Source organism: Oncorhynchus mykiss, chromosome 20, assembly GCF_057628025.1.
Source record: "Oncorhynchus mykiss isolate SJ-2025 chromosome 20, ASM5762802v1, whole genome shotgun sequence".
NCBI lineage: Eukaryota > Metazoa > Chordata > Actinopteri > Salmoniformes > Salmonidae > Oncorhynchus > Oncorhynchus mykiss.
Genome location: NC_143041.1, coordinates 42367576 through 42391496, shown reverse-complemented (window position 1 = coordinate 42391496; position 23921 = coordinate 42367576). Strand labels below are relative to the sequence as shown.

At 42.1% G+C, this 23921-nt stretch overlaps 2 protein-coding genes across 7 annotated transcripts in view; both read right to left on the bottom strand.

Moving 5' to 3' along the window:
* The window catches only part of LOC110499447 (BAR/IMD domain-containing adapter protein 2), a 128558-nt gene extending 113159 nt beyond the window's left edge, over nt 1-15399 (bottom strand). For 2 of the 5 annotated variants that reach the window (XM_090213106.1, XM_090213104.1), the window contains exon 1: nt 15039-15390. In XM_090213106.1, the coding sequence (XP_090069232.1) occupies nt 15039-15113 (75 nt within the window). In that variant the 5' untranslated portion in view covers nt 15114-15390. Of the gene's footprint in view, nt 1-15038 lie in introns of all 5 variants that reach the window. The other 3 variants (XM_036956305.2, XM_090213105.1, XM_036956303.2) reach the window with 2 other exon arrangements.
* A 2609-nt stretch (nt 15400-18008) lies between these two features.
* On the bottom strand, nt 18009-23721 carry LOC110499446 (charged multivesicular body protein 6). 2 transcript variants are annotated; one of them, XR_016489518.1, is made up of 9 exons: nt 23059-23721; nt 22668-22777; nt 22382-22469; nt 21226-21312; nt 20759-20824; nt 20582-20662; nt 20114-20198; nt 18379-19959; nt 18009-18326 (listed from the first exon to the last, which is right to left on the bottom strand). XR_016489518.1 is itself a non-coding variant. In XM_021576585.3 (8 exons), exons 1-8 carry the CDS (start codon nt 23119-23121, stop codon nt 19910-19912), a joined length of 630 nt encoding a protein of 209 aa, XP_021432260.2. In that variant the 5' UTR covers nt 23122-23721; the 3' UTR covers nt 18009-19909. The 2 variants fall into 2 exon arrangements, 1 of the variants encoding a protein (XP_021432260.2); XM_021576585.3 differs by having other exon boundaries at nt 18009-19959.
* Nucleotides 23722-23921: the final 200 nt, after the last annotated feature.

Here is a 23921-nt window from a genome sequence, read left to right as displayed (position 1 = left end):
TCTGAAAACATTCTGTATTAAAAGAAATCTGAAAGAGGAAAAATGATTTATCATGGCACTGTAAATAATAATTTTAAAGGCTGATATAACTGTTCATAGGGTTCTAGAAAGCCATTTTATCATCTAAAATGTTCTATTGGTAGAACCCTTCATAGAGGTTTCTAGGTAGAAACATATACAGGGTGTTCTATGAAGAACACTACATAGAGGGTTCTAGGGAGAACCCTCTGTAAAGTGTTCAACCTAGTACCAAAAATGGTTCCCTATGGGGACATACCGAAGAACCCTATATGGTTATGCTTAGCACCTTATTTGTAAGAGTGCACAGACAGTTCTGTAGCTAGCTACTACTACTACTCTGGTTCAGACAAAGCTCTGTAGCTAGCTACCACAGTGGTTCAGCCAAAGCTCTGTAGCCCTCTGTCTCAACTACAGCTGCAGAAGGATACAAAAGACGTGCAGCACTGACTAATTTGAAAAGAAAATCACTGGTTTGAAACGAGAGATTGACCGATTAATTAGGGCCGATTTCAAGTTTCGGTAATCAGCACTTTTGCACACCGATCATGGCCGATTACATTGCACTCCACGAGGAGATCATGGCCGATTACATTGCACTCCACGAGGAGACTGCGTGGCAGGCCGATTACCTGTAATGCAAGTGCAACAAGGAGCCAAGTTAAGGTGCTAGCTAGCATTAAACTTATGAAAACTAGTGATTATGTTTTGATTGATTAACTACACATGGTTGATGGTATTACTTGTTCATCTAGCACTTTCCTGCATTTGCCAGCAGCTCTTCGCTGTGCATCAAGCATTGCGCTGTTTATGACTTCAAGCCTATCAACTCCCGAGATTAGGCTGGCAATACTAAAGTACCTATTAGAACATCCAATAGTCAAAGGTTAATGAAATACAAATGGTATAGAGAGAAATAGTCCTATAATTCCTATAATAACTACAACCTAAAACTTATTACCTGGTAATGTTGAAGACTCATGTTAAAAGGAACCGCGAGCTTTCATATGTTCTCATGTTCTGAGCAAGGAACTGCAACTTTAGCTTTCTTACATGGCACATACTGCACTTTTACTTTCTTCTCCAACACTTTGTTTTTGCATTATTTAAACCAAATTGAACATGTTTCATTATTTATTTGAGACTAAATTGATTTTATTGATGTATTATATTAAGTTAAAATAAGTGTTAATTCAGTATTGTTGTAATTGTCATTATTACATAAAAAAAAAAATAGTCCGATTAATCGGTATCTGCTTTTTTTGGTCCTCCATTAAATCGGTATTGGCGTTGAAAAATCATAAATCGGTCGACCTCTATTTGAAACGATCCCACTGCATGGAGCCAATCCTCTATCCTAACCTGACTGGTGCACTCTGGTGGGTGGTCTGTTAAATACTGTTGTCTTCCATCCACATTGGATCAGAGAATTCACCCAGAATGACCTAAGAACAATTCATATGGCCGCTGTGGCACCTCTGCTGCTGAGTCACTGTCCATGTCCCAAATGGAAGCCTATTCCCAAAACAGTTAACTACTTTTGACCAGGGCCCAATAGGTCTAAAGTAGTGCACTACACAGGGAATAGGGTGCCACTTGGGACAAATAGCACAGGCTGATGTACTGATTGCTGCTGTGGTAGAAATATGATATGTCATCCTAGGGCGCGGACTGTAGAGAGTTTGTGTTTAAGTAATTATGTCTGGGTTAAATCTGATTGAACGGTGTTACTTTCACGGGACAGGACATTAATCTGAAGAGATTGACAAGAGAGAGAGGGATCAGGCATTCTATCCTCCTTTCATCCCTATATCCTCTGCATCCACACCCTAACGACTGTCCTGTGTGTCACCCGTAGAGGACTGGGGCACCAGCTGTCCTGTGTGTCACCCGTAGAGGACTGGGGCACCAGCTGTCCTGTGTGTCACCCGTAGAGGACTGACACCCCAGCTGTCCTGTGTGTCACCCGTAGAGGACTGACACACCAGCTGTTTCAACCGACGTCTGGGCTGAGACACACAGCCAGGAGCATGTTAACAGACCAGCCATCATTTAGAGTAGTGGTTTAGAATTGCCTTGTGCTTCTGCATTGTAACATATAGGTAATAACTCACACCTGCCTACAATGTCTAAAAACCACAATGGATCTCCACACATTTGAGCACCCTAGAATTCAATTTAACCAACAAAAAGGTTTACAGTGAACACTCCAAAGAATATGGAACAACATTTCACAATGGAAGCTACCACCTTGTTTTTCAGAAGTAATTATATATATATATATATATATATATATATATATATATATATATATATATATATATATATATATATATATATATATATATATATATATATATATATATATATATATATATATATATATATATATATATATATATATATGCAGACATCAATGACGGGTAGTGAGTAATGTATATGTTTTTGAGGACAAGCACATGTCAACAGGAAATAGGTATTTAAACCGCTTTGTTGAAGTGTGAATATCTCAGTAAACAGGGAGAGGGGAGACCGAGAGACCAGCATGTAGCCTACGGCTGTGACAGTAGGGAGTGTCTGTATAAGTCGCTCCACTGATTTATAACAGTATCCTTTTCCGAAAACAAAATCTCTACCAGAGTTGTTATCAACAAGTGCTGTTGCGTGCAGTGAAGCCTTGTGTGTCTTTAAGATGTAAAACTCGTCCTTGCTTATACCAAACAATATTTACAGTGGAATGTACGGTCTACAAAAGACTGAGGAGAGTTCTCTGGGGAGTGTTAAATATTATAGCCACACACAGTTCTATTGAATAGGAAAACAAAACTCTAAAGTGTTCGTCCCATGTTTCATGAGCTGAAATGAAAGATCCCAGGAAATGTTCCACGTGAACAAAAAGCGTATTCCTCGCACATTTTATGCACACACGTGTGTTTACATCCCTGTTAGTGAGCATTTCTCCTTGGCCAAGATAATCCATCCACCTGACAGGTGTGGCATATCAAGAAGCTGATTAAAACCGCATGATCATTACACAGGTGCACCTTGTGCTGGCAACACTAAAAGGCAACTAAAATGTGCAGGTGTGTCACACAATACAATGCCACAGTTGTCTCAAGTTGAGGGAGCGTGCAACTGACATGCTGACTGCAGGAATGTACACCAGAGCGGTTGCCAGGTAATTTAATGTTAAATTCTCTACCATAAGCCGCCTACAATGTTGTTTTACAGGTTTTGGCAGTACGGCCAACTGGCCACACAACCTCAGACCACATATAACCACACCCGCTCAGGACCTCCACATCTGGCTTCTTCACCTGCGGGATCGCCTAAAACCAAACACCTGGACAACAGATGGAACTGAGGAGTTTTTTCTGTCTGTAAAAAAAGCCATTTTGTGGAGAAAAAAAACTAATTCTGACTGGCTGGGCCCATGGCTGCACCCCTGTCCAGTCACGTGAAATCCATAGATTACGGAAAATTAATTGATTTAAATTTACTGAATGCCTTATATGAACTGTAGCTCAGTAAATAGCTGACATATGAGTTTATATATTTTTGTTCAGCATGTGCACACACACTATGTACAAAAGTATGTGGACACCCCTTCAAATCAGTGGATTCGGCATTTCAGCCACACCTATTGCTGACAGGTGTATATATTTTAAAAATGTATATACAAATAATTCAAGCACAGAGCCATACAAACATTGGCAGTAGAATGGCCTTACTGAAGAGCTCAGTGACATTCAACGTGGCACCGTCATAGGATTGCTACCTTTTCAACAAGTCAGTTCGTTAAAAAAATGTCACTGCTTGAGCTGCCCCGGTCCAACTAAGTGCTGATGTTGTGAAGTAGAAAAGTTTAGGAGCAACAACGGCTCAGCTGCGAAGTGGAAGGCCACACAAGCTCGCAGAACCGGACCGCTGAGTGCTGAAGCGTGTAAAAAAAAATTGTCTGTCCTCAGTTGCAACACTCACTACAGAGTTCCAAATTGCTTTATGCTTTACGGTGGGAACCACACATGCAGAGATCAGCCGTTCACCTACTCTGCATCTCACACAGACACGGAGGTTGGAATTTGGACAGATTGCCACCGGTCTAATGTCCATTGCTTGTGTTTCTTGTCCCAAGAAAGTATTCTTATTGTTGGTTTCCTTTAGTAGTGGTTTCTTTGCAGCAATTCGACCATGAAGGCCTGATTCACGCAGTTGATGTTGAGATGCGTCTGTTACTTGAACTCTAGAAAACATTTATTTGGGCTACAATTTCTGAGGCTGGTAGCTCTAATGAATGTATCCTCTGCAGCAGAGGTAACTCTGGGACTTCCTTTCCGGTGGTGGTCTTCATCAGAGCCATCTCTTTGCTTATTTCAGCTGTTCTTGCCATAATACGAACATGATATTTTACCAAAATAGGGCCATCTTCTGTATACCACCCCTGATTGTTTCAAACAACTGATTGTCTGAAACGCATTAAGGAAAGAAATTCCACAAATTAATTTAACAAGGCACACTTGAAGCTGGTTGAGAGAATGCCAAGAGTGCGCAAAGCTGTCAAAGGCAAAGAGTGTCTACTTTGAATAATCTCAAATATATTTTGATTTGTTGAACCCTTTTTTGGTTACTACATGATTACATGTGTGCTATTTCATGGTATCGATGTCGTCACTATTATTCTACAATGTAGAAAATAGTACAAATAAAATAAAAATCTCCAATGAGTAGGTGTGTCCAAACTTTTGACTGGTACTGTATGTTTTGACTATGACAGTTTACAAAGCAAAAGTAACACCAAGTAACTTAGTCTCCTCAACATCACAACCTAGGCTACACTTATGGTTTCTGTAATTCCATTTACGAGTTGTCAATGTATTAATTGTATTTTGTTTGGAGCGCTCCTGTCAATGTTGAGTAAGGACACGCACCCGACTACACATAGCAGGCCTAGGCTAATGTACTGTAGGCTTATAAAAATGTGCCCATTTGGGAATATGATAGTATTTCTGATCGTCTTAACTCACCACCACTAATGAGCTGTGGAGCATCTCAAAGTAATTTTCTCACTTCAAAACAGCAAGTAAACAAAAAAAGTATATTTTTTTTACATCCATTAAAAAAAAAAGTGACAATAGTTCCTCAATGTAGTCTATTTGAAAAAGATTTCCTCATGAAAGGGAAAATAAATGTCATGCTCTGATTCGGTGGAAAGCTCATAAGTAATAGAGTAGTAGGTATGTAGACCTATTTCATCCCTTTGCGCAAATAGCCCACAGCTGTGTCCGGAGATCGCTAGCATGGGAAACCGAGGGTCCAGAATATATGAACCAGATTACAGTGAGAAGCTTCTTTTTAAGCAGACAGCTTTATGAAAACCAGTCACTATTCAATATTCAGGTCCCCAAGAAAGTAGTCCTCTCAGTTTACATCAAGCATTTCACACATATTATTTAGAAACTGACTGTTTGAACTTGGTGGCCAATAGCAACATCGCAAAAGAATAGGCTTTAGGTGAGGCAGGTGAACCTGCAACCACAACACTACAATAACGCTTGACAAACAATCTTCTCTAAGCATTACAGGGACATGGCTCAGAATATATACAGCAACACCTCCCCCATGGGCATTCCTGTCTCTTCTATCCTTGTATTGCAACTGCTGTATCAAAGGAATTATCGAAGTCAGTCTCAGACATGGTTAATATATGAATGTTATCTGATGTTAGCAAGTTATTGATTTCATGAACCTTATTTCGAAGGCTACATATATTAATATGGGCTATTTTCAGCCCTTTCCTGAGTAGCTTATCAGAGATAAACATAATATGGAAAAGAGCAAACAAAGCAAGAGACAAAAACATTTACCAGTCTGTTAAATCAGTACGGGTGTGTAAGCTACGAAACTCATAGGCTCCCTCATCCCTTCATCTCTCCCTTCAGCTCTCCCTCATCCCTTCCAGGCTTTTGAGAGGGAGGGTGGACAATGAGCCTGTCACAGTGGATGGAAGTAATGTCCCCACTCGCTCTGGCAGCTTTCACGGCTGTGATAATTTATTTGTTCTACTGGTGTACAGGATAGACCTCGTTGAGGAAAGATGTACGTTCCTCTCAACTATTGGCATGGGCCTGTCACCTGGGCCGGTGGTGAGTTTTCAGTCCGGTGGGCGTGCTCCACCTCAAATCTTCCTGTGGTCCATCTTCAGTTTCTCAGAGATCATTCCCTCACCTTATCCTCAGACTCCATCCAGGTCTCATGTGGAGATTCTGCAATTCCCTCCACAACAACGTTGTTCAGCCTTGATTGTTCCCTGATATAACAATCAGATTATCATGGATTCACATACAGAACGGATGTGCTCTCAATGATTTACTGTCGTCTTGCAGTTCTCCTGTTTGAACTCAATGAGCTCACCCTGGTAGAACTGCAAACTGTTCTTCAGGTCTTGGACCTCGCTGGTCAGGTCTTCCATTATTTTATTAGTTGAAGCTATTTTATTGTACCAACTGCTTTAGAACGCTTTTTCTTCTTTTAAAAACATCCTTCACCTGTAATAGAGAGATACCACTGTCCTCAATGGTACTCCCACCAGCTTTGGTCTTCACCATGGTAGCAACGTAGGCTACGCTGTACAGTACAAGACTGGGCAGGTCGCAGGGAAGATGGATCAGTAGGAATCAAGACAGCCACAAGCCCGGGACAATCCATCCAGAGCGACAGATTTTTACCTTGTCAGCTCTGGGATTTGATCCAGCAACCTTTTGGTTACTGGCACAATGCTCTAACCACTAGGCTACCTGCGCCCCCACTATGTAATGAATAGGGTTCAATTCGCGACACAACCAGAGACTGTTTCTTACTCTAATAGAATAAATCAGTATATTTGTTTAATATACAGTGCATTCTGAAGGTATTCAGACCCCTTGATTTCCCCCCCCCCCCCCACATTGTTACGTTACAGCCTTACTTTAAAATGGATGAAATCGTTTCACCCCCCTCAATCTAATAACACAATACCCCATTTTCAGGTCTCTCCAGAGATGTTTGATCGGGTTCAAGTCCAGGCTCTGGCTGGGCCACTCAAGGACATTCAGGGGCTTGTACTGATGCCACTCCTGCCTTTGTAACAGTATAACTTTAGACCGTCCCCTCGCCCATACCCGGGCGCGAACCAGGGACCCTCTGCACACATCAACAACAGTCACCCACGAAGCCGCGGACCTTGCAGAGCAAGGGGAACCACTACTTCAAGGTCTCAGAGCAAGTGACGTCACCGATTGAAACGCTATTTAGCGCGCACCGCTAACTAAGCTAGCCGTTTCACATCCGTTACACCTTGTCTTGGCTGTGTGCGTAGGGTCATCATCCTGTTGGAAGGTGAAACGTCGCCCCAGTCGGAGGTCCTGAGCGCTCTGGGGCAGGTTTTCGTCAAGGATCTCTATGTACTTTGCTCCGTTCATCTTTCCCTCAAGCCGGACTAGTTTCCTAGTCCCTGCCGCTGAAAAACATTCCCACAGCATGATGCCGCCACCACAATGCTTCACTGTAGGGATGGTGCCAGGTTTCCTCCAGACGTAACGCTTGGCATTCAGGCTAAAGAGTTTATCATGGCCTGAGAGTCCTTTTGGCAAACTCCAAGCAGGCTGTCATTTGCCTTTTACTGAGGAGTGGATTCCGTCTGGCCACTCTACCATAAAGGCCTGATTGGTGGTGTTGCAGAGATGGTTGTTCTTCTGGAAGGTTCTCCCATCTCAACAGAGGAACTCTAGACCTCTGTCAGTGTGACCGTTGGGGTTCTTGGTCACCTCCCTGACCAAGGCCCTTCTCCCCTGATTGCTCAGTTTGGCCAGCTCTAGGAAGAGTCTTGGTGGTTCCAAACTTCTTCCATTTAAGAATGATGGAGACCAGTGTGTTCTTGTAGAAAATGTTTTGGTACCCTTCCTCAGATCTGTGCCTCGAAACAATCCTGTCTCGGAGCTCTAAGGACTAGAGGTCGACATATTAAATTGGAATGGCCGATTTCAAGTTTTCATAACAATCGGAAGACCGATTTGGCCGTTTTTTTTTTTTTACACCTTTATTTAACAAGGCAAGTCAGTTAAGAACACATTCATATTTTCAATGACGGCCTAGGAACGGTGGGTTAACTGCCTTGTTCAGGGGCAGAACGACAGATTTTTACATTGAATCCCCGAGTTGACAATCTTGCTACCTTACAGTTAACTAGTCCAACGCTCGAACCACCTGATTACATTGCACTCCTCGAGGAGCCTGCCTGTTACGCAAATGCAGTAAGCCAAGGTAAGTTGCTAGCTAGCATTAAACTTATCTTATAAAAAAAACAATCATATTCACTAGTTAAACTAGTAATATCATCAACCATGTTTAGTTTATCTAGCGTGTCCTGCGTTGCATATAATCAATGCGGTGCGCATTCGCGAAAAAGGACTGTCATTGCTCCAACGTGTACCTAACCATAAACATCAATGTCTTTCTTAAAATCAATACACAGAAGTACATATTTTTAAACCTGCATATTTAGTTAATAGAAATCCAGGTTAGCAGGCAATATTAACTTAGGCGAAATTGTGTCACTTCTCTTGCGTTCCTTGCACGTTGAGTCAGGGTATATATTAAACAGTTTGAGCTGCCTGGCTCGTTGCAAACTAATTTGCTAGAATTTTACGTAATTATGACATTACATTGAAGGTTGTGCAATGTAACAGGAATATTTAAACTAATGGATGCCACCCCTTAGATAAAATATGTAAAGGTTCCGTATTTCACTGAAAGAATAAATGTTTTTTTTGAGATGATAGGTTCTGGATTTTACCATATTAATGACCAAAGGCTCATATTTCTGTGTGTTATTATGTTATAATTAAGTCTATGATTTGATAGAGCAGTCTGACTGAGCGATGGTAGGCACCATCAGACTCGTAAGCATTCATTCAAACAGCACTTTCGTGAGTTTTGCCTGCAGCTCTTTGCTGTGCTTCAAGCATTGCGCCGTTTATGACTTCAAGCCCATCAACTCCCAAGATTAGGCTGGTGTAACCGATGTGAAATGGCTAGCTAATTAGCAGGGTGCGCGCTAATAGCGTTACAAACGTCACTCGCTCTGAGACTAGTTATTCCCCTTGCTCTGCATGGGTAACGCTGCGTCAAGGGTGGCTGTTGTCGATGTGTTCCTGGTTCGAGCCCAGGTAGGGGCGAGGAGAGGGACGGAAGCTATACTGTTACACTGGCAATACTAAAGTGACTATAAGAACATCCAATAGTCAAAGGTTAATAAAATACAAATGGTATAGAGAGAAATAGTCCTATAATAACTACAACTTCTTAACTGGGAATATTGAAGACTCATGTTAAAAGGAACCACCAGCTTTCATATATGTTCTCATGTTCTGAGCAAGGAACTTAAAACGTTAGCTTTCTTACATGGCACATACTGCACTTTTACTTTCTTCTCCAACACTTTGTTATTGCATTATTTAAACCAAATTGAACATGTTTCATTATTTATTTGAGGCTAAATGGATTTCATTTATGATTTATATTAAGTTAAAATAAGTGTTCATTCAGTATTGTTGTAATGGTCATTATTACAAATAAATGTAAAAAAAAAGAAATTGTCCGATTAATTGGTATCGGCTTTTTTTGGTCCTCCAATAATCGGTATTGGTGTTGAAAAATCATAAATCGGTCGACCTCAAGGTCGACCTACTATGGACAATTCCTATGCTATGGACAATTCCTTCGACCTCATGGCTTGGTTTTTGGGACCTTATACAGACAGGTGTGTGCCTTTCCAAATCATGTCCAATCAATTGAATTTCCCACAGGTGGACTCCAATCAATTTGTAGAAACATCTCAAGGATGATCAATGGAAATAGGATGCACCTGAGCTCAATTGAGTCTCAAAGCAAAGGGTCTGAATACTTATGTGTATTAGGTATCTTTTTTTGCAAACATTTCAAAAAACCTGTTCTGGCATTGTCATTATGGGGTGTTGTGTGTAGATGAATCCATTTTAGAATAAGGCTGCATACTTTCTGAATGCACTGTAAAAAAAAAAAAATATATATATATATATATGACACACACCTGTGAATGATTGTGATTATCTTTCATATTCAGATGTCTGCTTTCATCATATTTGGTGATGCATTTCAGCATACCTCACTGAGATGGAGCAGCCAATAGCGCTATTGAAATGATAGCAATTATCTCAACACAAGGCCAAAATGCATTTAACAGATCATCTGCGGCAAATGGAGAAATCTAATTTAATGGATAAACTCTCTCGTGGATTACCAATTGAACATACTAGACAGGATGATTAAGCTTTGACATACCCACAAAATGTTGAAGTGTGTGTGTGTGTGTGAGACACAGCAGAGGTTGTGATGGTTGGTCACAGCAGATTGTCTGGAGGTGAGGATGTCCTCCTTTCAGGGCAAAGCCAAGTATATAGGCTGAGGCACACACACACACACACACACACACACGTGTGAGTCATTGCACAATGTTGCAGACGGTGTCTTGTATTCTTGGAACCTGAGCGAGCTTGAAGATTCCGCAGTCAGCAAGGAGCTGCCAAGCAATAGCAACGTCTTCAGAGAGACTGCACCGCACCACACTGCCTGCAAGTACACCCTTTCTCAGGAGATAACGGAGACAATCAACTCCCATGTCTACCTCTTAAACATCAGTCCCCAAAGCTCACAAACAGAGTGATGTTCACACCTTGCCTTGATGAAATAATTTTGTTAATACTGTACCATCTGATTGCATACAGCTATCCACCTCCTCAGTAACATGCCAGTCTATGGTTGTATGGTATCAGATGGAAGCTGGCACCTCAGGGCCTCGTCTGGTCAGGTCTTTGAAAATGTTGCTCAGAAAACAAGGTGTTTTAATTGACATATGCTTACTTTGATTTTGACCTTTAGGCCAATTAAGATAAGAGTTGACATGACCATTTCCATACTGCCATAATCAGTTTAATATACACTGCTCAAAAAAATAAACACTTAAACACCACAATGTAACTCCAAGTCAATCACACTGAAATCAAACTGTCCACTTAGGAAGCAACACTGATTGACAATACATTTCACATGCTGTTGTGCAAATGGAATAGACAACAGGTGGAAATTATAGGCAATTAGCAAGACACCCCCAATAAAGGAGTGGTTCTGCAGGTGGTGACCACAGACCACTTCTCAGTTCCTATGCTTCCTGGCTGATGTTTTGGTCACTTTTGAATGCTGGCGGTGCTTTCACTCTAGTGGTAGCATGAGACGGAGTCTACAACCCACACAAGTGGTTCAGGTAGTGCAGCTCATCCAGGATGGCACATCAATGCGTAGTGTCCAGAGCATGGAGGCGCTACCAGGAAATAGGCCAGTACATCAGGAGATGTGGAGGAGGCCGTAGGAGGGCAACAACCCAGCAGCAGGACCGCTACCTCCGCCTTTGTACAAGGAGGAGCAGGAGGAGCACTGCCAGAGCCCTGCAAAATGACCTCCAGCAGGCCACAAATGTGCAAGTGTCTGCTCAAACAGAAACAGACTCCATGAGGGTGGTATGAGGGCCCGACGTCCACAGGTGGGGGTTGTGCTTACAACCCAACACCGTGCAAGATTGGCAAATTCGCCACTGGCGCCCTGTGCTCTTCACAGATGAAAGCAGGTTCACACTGAGTCTGGAGACGCCGTGGAGAACGTTCTGCTGCCTGCAACATCCTCCAGCATGACCGGTTTGGAGATGGGTCAGTCATGGTGTGGGGTGGCATTTCTTTGGGGGGGCCGCACAGCCCTCCATGTGCTCTCCAGAAGTAGCCTGACTGCCATTAGGTACCGAGATGAGATCCTCAGACCCCTTGTGAGACCATATGCTGGTGCGGTTGGCCCTGGGTTCCTCCTAATGCAAGACAATGCTAGACCTCATGTGGCTGGAGTGTGTCAGCAGTTCCTGCAAGAGGAAGGCATTGATGCTATGGACCGCCCGTTCCCCAGACCTGAATCCAATTGAGCACATCTGGGACATCATGTCTCGCTCCATCCACCAACGCCACGTTGCACCACAGACTGTCCAGGAGTTGGCGGACGCTTTAGGTCAGGTCTGGGAGGAGATCCCTCAGGGGACCATCCGCCACCTCATCAGGAGCGTGCCCAGGCGTTGTAGGGAGGTCATACAGGCACATGGAGGCCACACACACTACTGAGCCTCATTTTGACTTGTTTTAAGGACATTACATCAAAGTTGGATCAGCCTGTAGTGTGGTTTTCCACTTTAATTTTGAGTGTGACTCCAATTCCAGACCTCCATGGGTTGATAAATTTGATTTCCATTGATAATTTGTGTGATTTTGTTGTCAGCACATTCAACTATGTAAAGAAAAATGTATTTAATAAGAATATATCATTCAGATCTAGGATGTGTTATTTTAGTGTTCCCTTTATTTTTTTGAGCAGTGTAGAATTATTTGTGTGCATGTGAACATACTCAGAGACTCACTGAGGCAAACACCACTCTACATGCCTAAGAGCCGCATGCACACAAACACAGAGCCCCCGCCAGTCAGCATCAGTCGCCCCACAATAGGCCCCCAGCCGTGGGTCAGATTACCAGGTCGGCTGCTACTCTCCATCTCTCTCCCTCTGCATCGCTCCACCACTCCCTCTCTCCTCTCCCTCTGCTGGGCTCTGTAATGATGCAACCTGCTGGTCAGGAAAATATCTCCACACTGACTGACTGACTGTCATTCTACATATTCATATTGTAGCGACCCTAACAATATGAACCCTACAAATCCCACCAAATGAGTGAACTCCATTGGAGCAATGCGTAGGGTGTTTGCCTTTCATGTCAGCGACACCTCCAGTGGCCTTCCCATCAGCAATGCTCTCTGGCTCTAATTAGACGAGCACCTGTTCCTCCTCTCCCTGGTCGGTCATTAAGGACCCCCACCATCTTCCACGGGTCATTAAGGACCCCCAAATCTTCCACAGGTCATTAAGGACCCCAACATCTTCCACAGGCCTCAGCATCAGGCTGCTCTACCACCACTGAACCTTGAAAGTCGACCTAGAGGGGTATGTTTAGGGTAGGGTCTAGGTGTTAGACATGAAGCTCAGAGGGAGAATACGCATGAGTGGCTGGCTATGATAGGGTCAAGTATAGACCACTCAGATCATAACAGTCACTAGGCTATGGTTACCATATGGACCAGCTTTCACAGGTTATTCAAACTCGTGTACCGCTGCACATTTCTCTTCCCTTCCTGAAATCTAGCCTGTTTGGATGGCACAACCAGTCAGTTCCAAATGGAATCCTATTACCTCTGTAGTGCACTACCTTCTACCAGAGCCCTATTCCAAAGTAGTGCACTACCTTCTACCAGAACCCTATTCCAAAGTGTGCACTACCTTCTACCAGAACCCTATTCCAAAGTAGTGCACTATATCCAAAGTAGTGCACTATAAAAAAGGGACTAGGGTGCCATTTGGGACACAGTCAACATATCACAGTGCAGTGAAACTGAAGAGTAGCACCTCCGCCCTTGGCTCTGCTAAAGCAGGGCTTTGTTGTGGAAATAGCAGGAGGGAAGGACCTGCCGAAATGCTTTAGACTACAGGGCAGTTTCAACAGGTTTAGGACGGTCCCTTATTCCCTCAATCAACTCCTCTAGCTTGGTGAAAGAGAGACGGAAAGGACTAAAATAGGTGTCGACACTCATTGTGCGGCGGTACCATTTATATTTAGGTTCAGGAACTCCTCAATACTTTTGAGCTAATATTCTATAAGAGGTGCAGGAACGTAAACAGTAGAAAATATGAGGTTAGGTACTCAGCTCAGGTGAACTTCTGCCCCAGTAAAGCAATGCTAACAAACCACCTTGCTAAAGATAGAGGGTGGCAGGTAGTCTAGCGGTGAAGAGCGTTGGGCCAGTAACCAACCAAAAGGTCTCTGGTTGGAATTATCGAGCCAATTAGGTGAAAAATCTGTCAATTTAACCCCAACTGCAAAAATGTTTAAAAAAATAAAAAATTAGCCTTATTATATTTGCTTAGTTAGCCAAGTGCTTCTCCACTGAGACAAACAACCCCCTCACAAGGTAATTACAGAAAGAGTGCCATCCCTCTCTCTCTCTCAACACAGGAGACTCCTAGAACACCACTAACAGATGTCTCCCAACAGCTAGGCGTCATTGGTTGAACCACCTACTGTGCTAGCTGTTAGTTTATTTTAATATATATCTCATTTTAAGTACTACATGGCCTATAGGCTGCAACATATGAATAGACTTTGATATAAAGGAGGACTGGACAGTCGAAATTCAGGTGAGGTACCAGACAGTGGGCAGATGTACATTACTTCTAAAGCCATTTAGCTCAACTGGTTTCAGCGGAAAATCCTCCCGTGGTCTGACAGAACTCCTTAAACCAATATGTCATGACATGCAAATTAGGCTGCCCCCGTCTACCTCGATGCAAACTGTCACAGGCTGCCCCCGTCTACCTCGATGCAAACTGTCACAGGCTGCCCCTGTCTACCTCGATGCAAACTGTCACTTTAATACACATCCCCGAATTCAACTTAAACTTTGTCTGGGGAATTTTGTATTAATTGTTTTGTCCCATGTGAGCCTATGGCTGTTGCCGTTAGTGAACGCAGTGTCCCTCACTGCAGAGGGGAGAAAAAAAAACTATACTTTTAGAGCAATGATGAGACCTATTGACGGGGTGCGATTGTAAATTGCCCAGGTACACCATAGAAGCCAAAGTCGTTATCAATGTTCATTAAATAGGATATTGTATTTGTTCTAATTGAATAGAGAGTAGGCTTATCTTGACCTCTGCGTAAAACAAAGTTCGAAACGAATCCAAAAGCAACCACGTTATCAGACCTCATCCGCTGACGAGGCACCACTCATCAAGCCATTTAAATCAAAGCAATAATCAATGTATTCATTATTGAAGCTGGAGCGAATGGACCGCTGTCTGCCTCTTACCTTATAGACATTCTCCGTTATACGGTGTACTTCGTCAGTCCGAGACATCGTGGAACCTTCTTCAGCCAAAACCATAGACCAGATTTCCTTTAGTGACGGGAGCTTTTCGAAGAAATACTACGAAGGAGAAACGGAGTAGGTGGAAGGAATCGTAGTAAGAAACAATTGTTACAGAGGGGGGGGACGCGCGTAATACGAGACTCCGGAATCATCGCTTTTATAAGAAACTTTTCAACTGCGCCCACACAGTCTGGAGGCTATACCACCCGCTGACAGAGAACGCAGGCAGCCTGATCATAGCTGCTTGCCATTTTAAAGGGATCCGCCTCCTCTCTCGATCACTGCCCACACCACTGCCTCTGCTCTGCCTCTGCGTAAAAATCATTCATAATACCCGCATGCCTGAATGACTACAGTACAGCTATGCACACACACACACACACACACACACACATCTCTATACCCAACAATACGATTTCAACAGATTGTGATCTAAGTAAATGAACACATTTTGAAGCGAACACATTTTAGGCAAAACAAATAACGTAAACCGATAACGTATGGTATAAATAATGACGTAGAACAGAGTGTATTTATCGAACATTGTACAAACCATTATGATTGAATAGCAGCTAGCAGCTACCTGTTACAGCTGTGCATTGCTATCCAGACGTAGTGTCTGGAATGTAGCGGTGTAGGACGGCGTCACCTTGTTCGTACAGTATGCTACAATATGCTACAATATGTGGGAACAGGGGAATCCTCCACAACTCATTCAGCAAGTCACGATCTGCACCACAAGAGCCTGTTGGAAAATCTCTAAAGTGTCAAGGCTTTATTCTTCATTGGATGTGGACAATAAGTGATTTCTATGCTGCTGATGTCTCCAATTTTCCAGAAACGTATTAGCATTATAATAACTCAGGAGGAAAAGTACAGTACCTTATAGTGTTGAGAGACACAGGTCACTTAACCCCCTGCTTGACCACTCCACAGAGTTAAAACTGGGTTTAACTTGCTCTTTTGACAACCCTCCTTCATTAAAATGAGCTTATAATTCAACTTCATAAACACAACAGTAAAAATCTATCTGAAAACCTGAATTAAGTTGTGTTTTAAAGGGCATTTCTCAACATTGCCATTGATTTGCTTGTGTGATGAACAATCTAGTTGGCCCTCACACAGGTGGTTTCCATAATTAAACAATTCAACAATGATACTGCTTCCTAATTCATCTGAGACAGCTAGTGAATCAATCAATATCTGTCCCTAGTGACATGTAGCGTAGCAGGAACTGGAGGTAACAACGGCCACCTGAACACTGCCGGGGTGGTTGAGGCTAGTCATTAAAGCAATAATACACTAATACAAAATATTTAAGCAATAAGGCACTAATATAGGCCAGGGGGCGTGATACATTCTGGTTTTAGCACTGCTGTTCTGCGTCACAGGGAAAGGCATTAGAGCAAGCAATTAAGTATTCCCCTCAGCTCTGGTTAGGCCTATGAGGAGGCTTGAACAGAGACAGAGAGGGGAGCCCCATTATTTAGTAGCAGAGCCAGGACACTCTGTAGTCACCTGGACCAGCAACCGGTGTGTGTGTGTCCTTGGCAATGAGGGGACAGACACACACCCTCCCACCCACATCCCCCAGGTCATCATTACCTGGCCTTCCTTTGTAGAGCTGGCTCTTTCTCCAACCTAGTCTCAGAGCATTTCGTATTATTCTGTATGTTCAAAATTCTAAATGCACTTGCACATCTGAGCTATCTTTTTTTTTGCAGGTGCATGGTAACAGTTGAATAAAATGAAAAGAAAAACCTGCACACTGCTCTTGATAGTATCACTGCTCTTTAATAAGCTCTGACGAAGGACGATACGGAAAGCTTAATAAAAAGCAGTGAAACTATCAATAGCAGTGTGCGGGTTTCTTAATTTTTCAAGACACTCCATTTAGTATGATATGTTACGTTTCGTATGGCTTGTATTTGTGGATGTCCCATCACCGAATTTACTTTTACTATGTTACGTCAAGTCTGAGACCAGGCTGTTTTTTCAGGAGCACTTGAAAACAGCCTCCCACTCACTCCATTTTCCCTGCCTGTAATTGTCCCCCAGGTTCAGATATATTTTATGAATCATAGAGCACAGCGATTCGCACTGTCATTCATGTTCCCTTTTCCCACCCACTCTGTCTCCCACGCTGTCATTGGCTTGAAGGGGACAATCAGCGACACACTGTATTGCAGCAGATTCATTCAACGGCACATCGGAGTTCACTGTGCAGTCAAAACTTGATTTTCCTGTGTTCTTTATATATATTTCCACACAATGAGGTTGGAATAATACTGTGAAGATTATGATTATGCTCTTTTAGTGTAAGAGCTGTTTGAAAAGGTGGGATGGAGTTTTGGCCTTCCATGGTGACATCACCATGCAGTAAATGAGTTAATAGACCAATAAGAGCGTTCCTAACCTCTCTGGCAATAACAGCTAGCTTTCAGTTTTCCCCCTCCCCACTCAGACTACTCCCAGACAGTCTTAGCTAAATTATTGCATAAGAAATGCCTCTTTGCTAAGAAGCTATTTTGTTATATTTACCATTTGAATTGAAAACAATCACAGTAAGGTACTTCATAGTTAACCCAAAAATGATTTGGCATTGAGATAAAAAAAAATACATCTACATTGTACATTTCAGTACTTTTCCCAGAAATATACTAATTGTTCCAAGCATTTCACAGATAACAGACATGGTAGGGACATGAAGGAGATAAGGCCTACCACTTACTCATCGCTTGGAATCTTTAGTCACATGCTGCTGTGTTATAATCCTCCGTGACCTACTATGGACTGATTTTAGAGGACCTCTGTATAGTCCAAGGATGCTCTATCAATACATATATAAAATCATCACATGAAGAAAGGAAGAATTCCAATGACTTGCAAAAGCAGCCTACCGGCACCAACTTTTCTGATAACTACTTTATTTTGTGGTAAAAAAAAAGTACCTACTACGATTGTGATGTGTGGTCGTCTCACCTAGATAACTTAAGACCGAATGCATTAATTGTAGATCGCTCTGGAGTAGAGCGTCTGCTAAATGACTCAAATGCTAATGAATAACATATAGTCTTATATGATTCCCCTCATTATAGCTAAGCAGTTATTTTCACTGTCCCATATAGTTGCACAGAACATTTACAATTTATTTTTTTGTACATTTTTTTGAAACACTTAAGTGTTTCACTGTAATCAATACCTGTTGTGTTTCACTGTAATCAATACCTGTTGTGTTTCACTGTAATCAATACCTGTTGTGTTTCACTGTAATCAATACCTGGGCGCATGTCACAAATAACATTTGATTTGAAACAGCATCCCGAATCCACACAATACGTTTACTAACCAATGTATGCAAAGGTATTGCTTATCAACAGGTAAAATCATAAACTGCTATTTGCTGCCAGCTAGTGGTTGTTACTAACAACACGCTGGCCAAACAGCAACCTTTAAAAAATACTTTGTATTGTTCCAGAATAACAACATGGTACATTTCGTATAGACACGCCACAGGTCTGTCAATATGATACCACTGGGAAATGGTCACCACGGTCATTATCAAGAGTGTCACTGTCTCAGAGAGACTTACTTTACACTATATATAAGTGGTTCATAAGCCACTTACATATTCTATTAAATATGGCTAGTGCTTATCTGTTATATGTAGGCCCTCCATTTCAGATAAATATGATATGCCAGTAATATATTACAGATCCAGACAGATAACAACCCAATATCATGATATGATATGCCAGTAATATATTACAGATCCAGACAGATAACAACCCAATATCATGATATGATATGCCAGTAATATATTACAGATCCAGACAGATAACAACCCAAAATCACACTTCATAGTGAAACAGACCCAATATGATACCATAACAGTCAATGGATAGCTAGGACACCAGGCTCGGTCAGAGTTAAGTTAGTAAGCCCGCTGACAATACAATTAGCCCTTCCTTTCCCCCCAATGACACTGAACTAATTACCAAGCCAACGCTACTGGAGCATTAGATTAGTTAAACTGTTGCACAACGAGGAAGAACATAGAATTTACATGAAATGGAGGCTTTAGCAAATAGGTCAGTACTATTAAGGATTTTACTCCGCAATCAACAAGATGAAACCAAAGCCAAAGTCATATCCATTATTGACAGTTTGGCAGCAATCAAGACATTCTTAACTAAGACAAGGCAAGATTCTGAAAGCCATCCCAACAGTAATGATTTTGAAAGACAGTCTGCATGTCTATTCCTCCCGAAGAGAACGTGTTCTGTGGTCAGATAGTAGGCCTGAGCCACAAAAGGTTGAAAAGTAAGAAAAAAAGAAGAAAAAAAAGAGACACATGAATTAATTTGTCTGTTAATCACATAGTTTGTTCGTTCACAGAAGATTTAAAAAAAACATACCCGTCACGGGACTTAGGCAATAGGCACAATATTATCTAAATCAAACCACTAATTTCTTCGTTATGTGTCTAAATAGGCCCTAAACATGAACAACAACAAAAAACATGGGAGAACCTGCAGGCAATGATGTGAAAAATAAAGTCCATGACCCTGGTTGGAGTGATGGGGTGGTTGAATCCAGAAGAGGATTATAAAGCAGTATTGGGGCTCACAAAGCCAAGGCTTAGCAGGGCACCAGGAAGTTCAGTATTGGAGGCGAGGGACTGGAAGAGATGGTGAAGATAATCTTTTTGTTGTTTTGTGTGTGTGGGGGGGGGCATGAGACCCCTATGAGGGGGATATAGTGGCCGGTGTACCAAGACCCACAGAGTCACCTGGCGAACAGACAGGTCCCTAGACAGCCAACATCCCTCGTTCCTGCTTCTTCCTTGGCCTCTCCCTCTCTGAAATGAAGAAAACCAGACGGACTCTGAATGACACTTAGTGTTCATGTAATGTCTATTTCCACTGCTGGAGTCTTTAACCTACATCTGAATTCATATTCTCTCAACATGAATATTTGTAATTCAGTATGACGCCACATCTGAGGAGACCTACCTTGACCTGGCTCTGGTTCTTCATCAGCTGCCTCTGGGACGTCTGGCAGGGACTCATCAGGTACCTCGGGTAGGTCAAGCTCTCCCTAAACACACAAAACAGACAGACAGAAAGGGAAGTAAAGGAAAAACAAGACTCAAAAGGGACTGTCTCTCATCTATTGCTGTTAGGCGGGGAGAAGTCAGGTAAGGAACCAGAGAAGTGATACTATCCAGATTGACACAGTCCCTTGCCTTGACAAATGTCTGTAGACTCTGATAAGGCGTCTAACAGCTGAACACAATGGGTGATTTGAGGCTAGTCAGTCACTGTGTGATAAAATCCCTACTTGTGTTCAACGAATAGACGCCATAGGAGAAACTGTATATACCAATTATATGTTAGGAGTCTGCAGCCATGTCTCAGGTCAACAGAGTTACATGATGATAGTTGCTGGCCATCCAGTGGTGTTGAGTAATACAGACAGACCTGAGTGATGGCCTCCAGTTCAGCCAGTACAGCATCTTCATCCTCCTGTGTCAGAGAACCTGCCAGCATCTCATCTATTTCCTGTACAGAGATAAAAAGGTAAAAATAAATATTAACAAAATACAGTAATTTCAATAAGATTTCAATGCTTCTGTAAAAAGAAAGTGGGGACCTTACCCTCTGGTATTCAATGCCTTCTTGGGTCTCATCCATAATTCTCTCCACATCCTCGATGGACATCGCCTGATATGAAATAACAAACAGTAAGTACAGGAAAGCCAATGTTTATTCACTGCATATCCATGCGGAATGCTATATTATTTGAATTGCAGATGCACTGAAGGTAGCAACCTATTTATTTTACTAATTGGCTTATGGAAAAGACAGACATATACAGTATGCTACTTGTCAGGTCATAGGGAAGTTGCATAGAGGTCAAACATAGAGGTCAAACATAGAGGTTTCAAGCATAGAGGTCAAACATAGAGGTCAAACAGAGGTTTCAAGCATAGAGGTCAAACATAGAGGTCAAACATAGAGGTCAAACATAGAGGTTTCAAGCATAGAGGTCAAACATAGAGGTCAAGCATAGAGGTCAAACATAGAGGTCAAACATAGCTCTCTGATACCCTCACATAGAGTACCTCATGCAATGACTTCAGGCAGTCGTTTCCAACTTTAAGGCCTTCAACGACCTTCATCTCAATCTGGGCAAATTCAATGTCTTGACACTATAAAGAAAACAATAAGATCAGAAGGCATTAGTTCAGTACAGGGGTGTATTTACTAGGAACCAAACAACCCAACCATGTGGAAGCAAATGGAACAAAACGGGGAGGGACTTAAACGTGTCCAATAGAAACTCTTGTTTGATGCAAAGTGTTTTCCGTTTGAAGCAAAACATTTGGCTACGGTGGAAAACATTTCTGAAACGGTGTCCGACTAATGAATAGAGACATTTTCTGTTCATCATCAAACGTCTCTTCTGAGTGATGCGTTGGGACCGCACATTTTTTTTTTAAACAGTTAGTGAGTGATGACCATGAAAACACAAAAGACTGACGGCTATAGCTATGATCAACACGCATATTATTCTTCTGGCTTTAACTAGCTCTATTTGTTACATTTCACCTTGCCATCGCTGGCCTGCATAGGTAATCGACCCTCTGATGCAGGACAGGAGGATGGTTCATGATAAATGGTATAGGAACGGAGCGAATGGAATCAAACACGTGTTTGATTCCGTGTCACTTATTCCAGTCCAGCCATTACCACGAACCGAACCCGTCCTCCACAATTAAGATGCCATCAACCTCCTGTGCTCTGATGACATCTGTCATTTTGTAGACGATAACCATCTGATTACGTGTTGGTTAAGTTGCAAGAGCTGCATTTGAAGTTGCATGTGATCGTATGGTGGTGCTTTTAAGACAACTGGGAACTCTGGGGGGGACGAGGTCAAATCATGACGTCAGTGATCTTCAAGTCGGAAAGATGGCGCTCTAGAAAGATGTCCAAATTCCCGACTTGGAATTCCAATTTGAATGACCGTTCAAAATGAATTCTCCCAGTCGGAGTTCCCGAGTTCCCACCCGTCTTGAACGCACTGAAGTCGGAGATTTTCGAGATCCCAGTTATTGTGAACGCGTCATACGTAAACAACACTGCTTCTGATGAGGAACTGCACGTGCAACTTTTCATGACGCGGCCAGGAAATTAGCCTATACACCTCACGAGTATCATTTTCTATATTCCTGGTGGTGCTAGTGAGTGAATGGTTGACAAATGTCAGGTATTTACCATTCGCTCCAGGTTGCTTATCTGGTTTTCTGTCTTGTCCAGGAGCTGGTCCTGGTATCTCTTCTTTTTGAGCAAGAGGAGGGCCTTCCTGTTTGAAAACAAAATACAGAAATGTGAGAATTTTCAATACAATGACAGCCAATATAATGTCCAAATTTCGTAATTATATGTATTATATATGGTCTATGCACATGACAGCTTTCAATCTCAAGTGCTTTAAAGTGACAACCTTCACTTTAGGCAGATCAGGATCACATAGCATTTCTGGTGAGAAGCCAGTCCTTACTCTTTCTTGCCATCTTTCAGCAGCTGCTTGGCTAGATTCCTCTCCTTCTCCAGCTGCAGGGTGATTCTCTTCTGATACTGCTTTAACTTATCTCTCTGCTGTTTCAGTTGCTGTAATTGAGATGACAGACATTTTAATGCAATTCTTGGAAGACCACTTGTTTCAACACTAAATCTCTTCAGTTCGCAGTCTAGCTTTCCAGTAAAGAACAGTGTGTTAGCCCTGGCTAGTAACGTTATGGGTTGTCAGACTGCCCAATTCCGCCCTCCTAGCTAACTTACTAACATTAGGCCTAACGTAGACATTATCAAATGTAGTTATAGTATGTTAGAAGGTTGACTTGTTAGCTAGTTGGCTAACGTTAGCTAGCTACAGTAGCTAGGCTACTTACCAAAACTGCCCTGTCCTGCTCTGTGATTCGTGTGCGTCTCTTTCTGGTGAAAATGTTTCCCATTTTGATTCAACATCCCCGCCACTCTGTGCAGCTATTGAATTGACTTGTCAACAAGTCTATTTCTCAGAAGAACATTGCGTACATTCCAATAGTTTGTGGATCGGTTGACTAACTAAACATCTGATGACTTTGCATGCTAGCTAGTTTACTTCGGTTACCACACCCACAATGTCCAAATTGTTCTATATCGTAAATATTCATGATTATTATATTGTTGGTGCTTTTTTTTGGTGTTAATTTAAGGTCAGGGTTAGCAGTGAGGTTAAAGTAGGGTTTTAAAATCACATTTTAAGAATATAAATTGTAGAAATAGGCGGGGTTTCTGACTTGGTGGCTGAGGTAACTACTGATGACCGTTTACTTCAAATAAGCTAGCCAGCTAATGCAACAACAAAACACACGCCTAACAGGAAGTACGGCATTCAGATAGGGACAATTCACTTGTCACAATGACAAAAAAACGATAAACCATAGATAGGCTACGACCAATGATGTGTATAAACCCTGGTTCTCAGTCATTATATGTTGGCCATTGAGAGGATACGGTCGTCCATATTGGTACTCCCCGGTAGGTGCAGTCCTCCATAGGAATGAATGGAATTCTACAGTATTTCAATTAAACGTTTCAAGGACAAAATTAGATGTATTTAGTTGTTGTAGTGGTGATAGTAGCATTAGTAATCTTCCAAAAAATTGACTAAGGATTATTATTTTATATATATGTTTACATTTTTTTTTTTTGTTGTTATGTTTAGCTCACATAATATAATTTAAAAGTATGCATTACGGTGTCTGTAATA